The sequence below is a fragment of the Pygoscelis adeliae genome, unplaced genomic scaffold (genome assembly GCF_000699105.1).
Source record: "Pygoscelis adeliae isolate BGI_AS28 unplaced genomic scaffold, ASM69910v1 Scaffold181, whole genome shotgun sequence".
NCBI lineage: Eukaryota > Metazoa > Chordata > Aves > Sphenisciformes > Spheniscidae > Pygoscelis > Pygoscelis adeliae.
Window position 1 is genome coordinate 790,134 of NW_008824360.1, and position 719 is coordinate 790,852.

Below are 719 nucleotides of genomic sequence, written 5' to 3' on the forward strand. Positions count from 1 at the left end.
GCGGCTGCCGGTAACTACAAGGACGATGCCTGCCTGTACTCGCCAGCGTCCGAGCCGGAGGTACGGGCTGGGAGGGCTCCCTGAGGTGTGGGGATGTGCAGGGACATGCTGCCACCTCCCTAGGCTCATCCGCTCCAGCACCAAGTCGGCTGAGCAGGCTGGGGCTGTGCATCCCGTCCCGCCCACGTCCCCCTCCGTCACTGCCCTGGCAGGTCATCACAGTCGGCGCCACCAACAGTGAGGACCAGCCCGCATGATTCCTTTCCGGGGAAAGCAGGCTGGGGGGAGCATGGGTGCATGTCAAGGTGTCATTGCAAGAGGGAATCAAGGTCAAATCCATACCCAGGGCTGCGAAGGCTGCCTGTGTCCTGCGGTGGGTGCTAGTGCTGCCTTGCATGGCTTGCATCAATGCGTGCATAGGGGAGCCCAGCCCTAGCACAGCCCCAGGGAAGGCTGGCTGCATCCCCCATCCTTTCTGCCAGCTTTTCTCCTTCTGCACAGGATGATTTTTTTTATCTCCCCCCCCCCAATATTTTTGAAGATTTATTCTGCAGTGGGATTTAGCTGGTGCAAAGCACAAGGGGTGGTGTGGGATGGGGAGGATGCTGCAGTGTTGCAAACCTGCTTTGATGCAATGGGCCGGGGCGTAAAACTGTGGTGCCTGCGCCAGGCCAGCAAGTGTGACAGCCACGGGACCCACATGGCAGGGGTGCTGAGTG

At 60.5% G+C, this 719-nt stretch overlaps 1 protein-coding gene across 1 annotated transcript in view; it reads left to right on the forward strand.

The window, feature by feature from the left end:
* PCSK9 (proprotein convertase subtilisin/kexin type 9) overlaps positions 1 to 719 on the forward strand; it is a 10,602-nt gene that overhangs the window by 6,159 nt on the left and 3,724 nt on the right. Inside the window, exons 6-7 of the mRNA XM_009319848.1 lie at positions 4 to 60; positions 213 to 251. Of these exons, the coding sequence (XP_009318123.1) occupies positions 4 to 60; positions 213 to 251 (96 nt within the window). The remainder of the gene's footprint in view (positions 1 to 3; positions 61 to 212; positions 252 to 719) is intronic.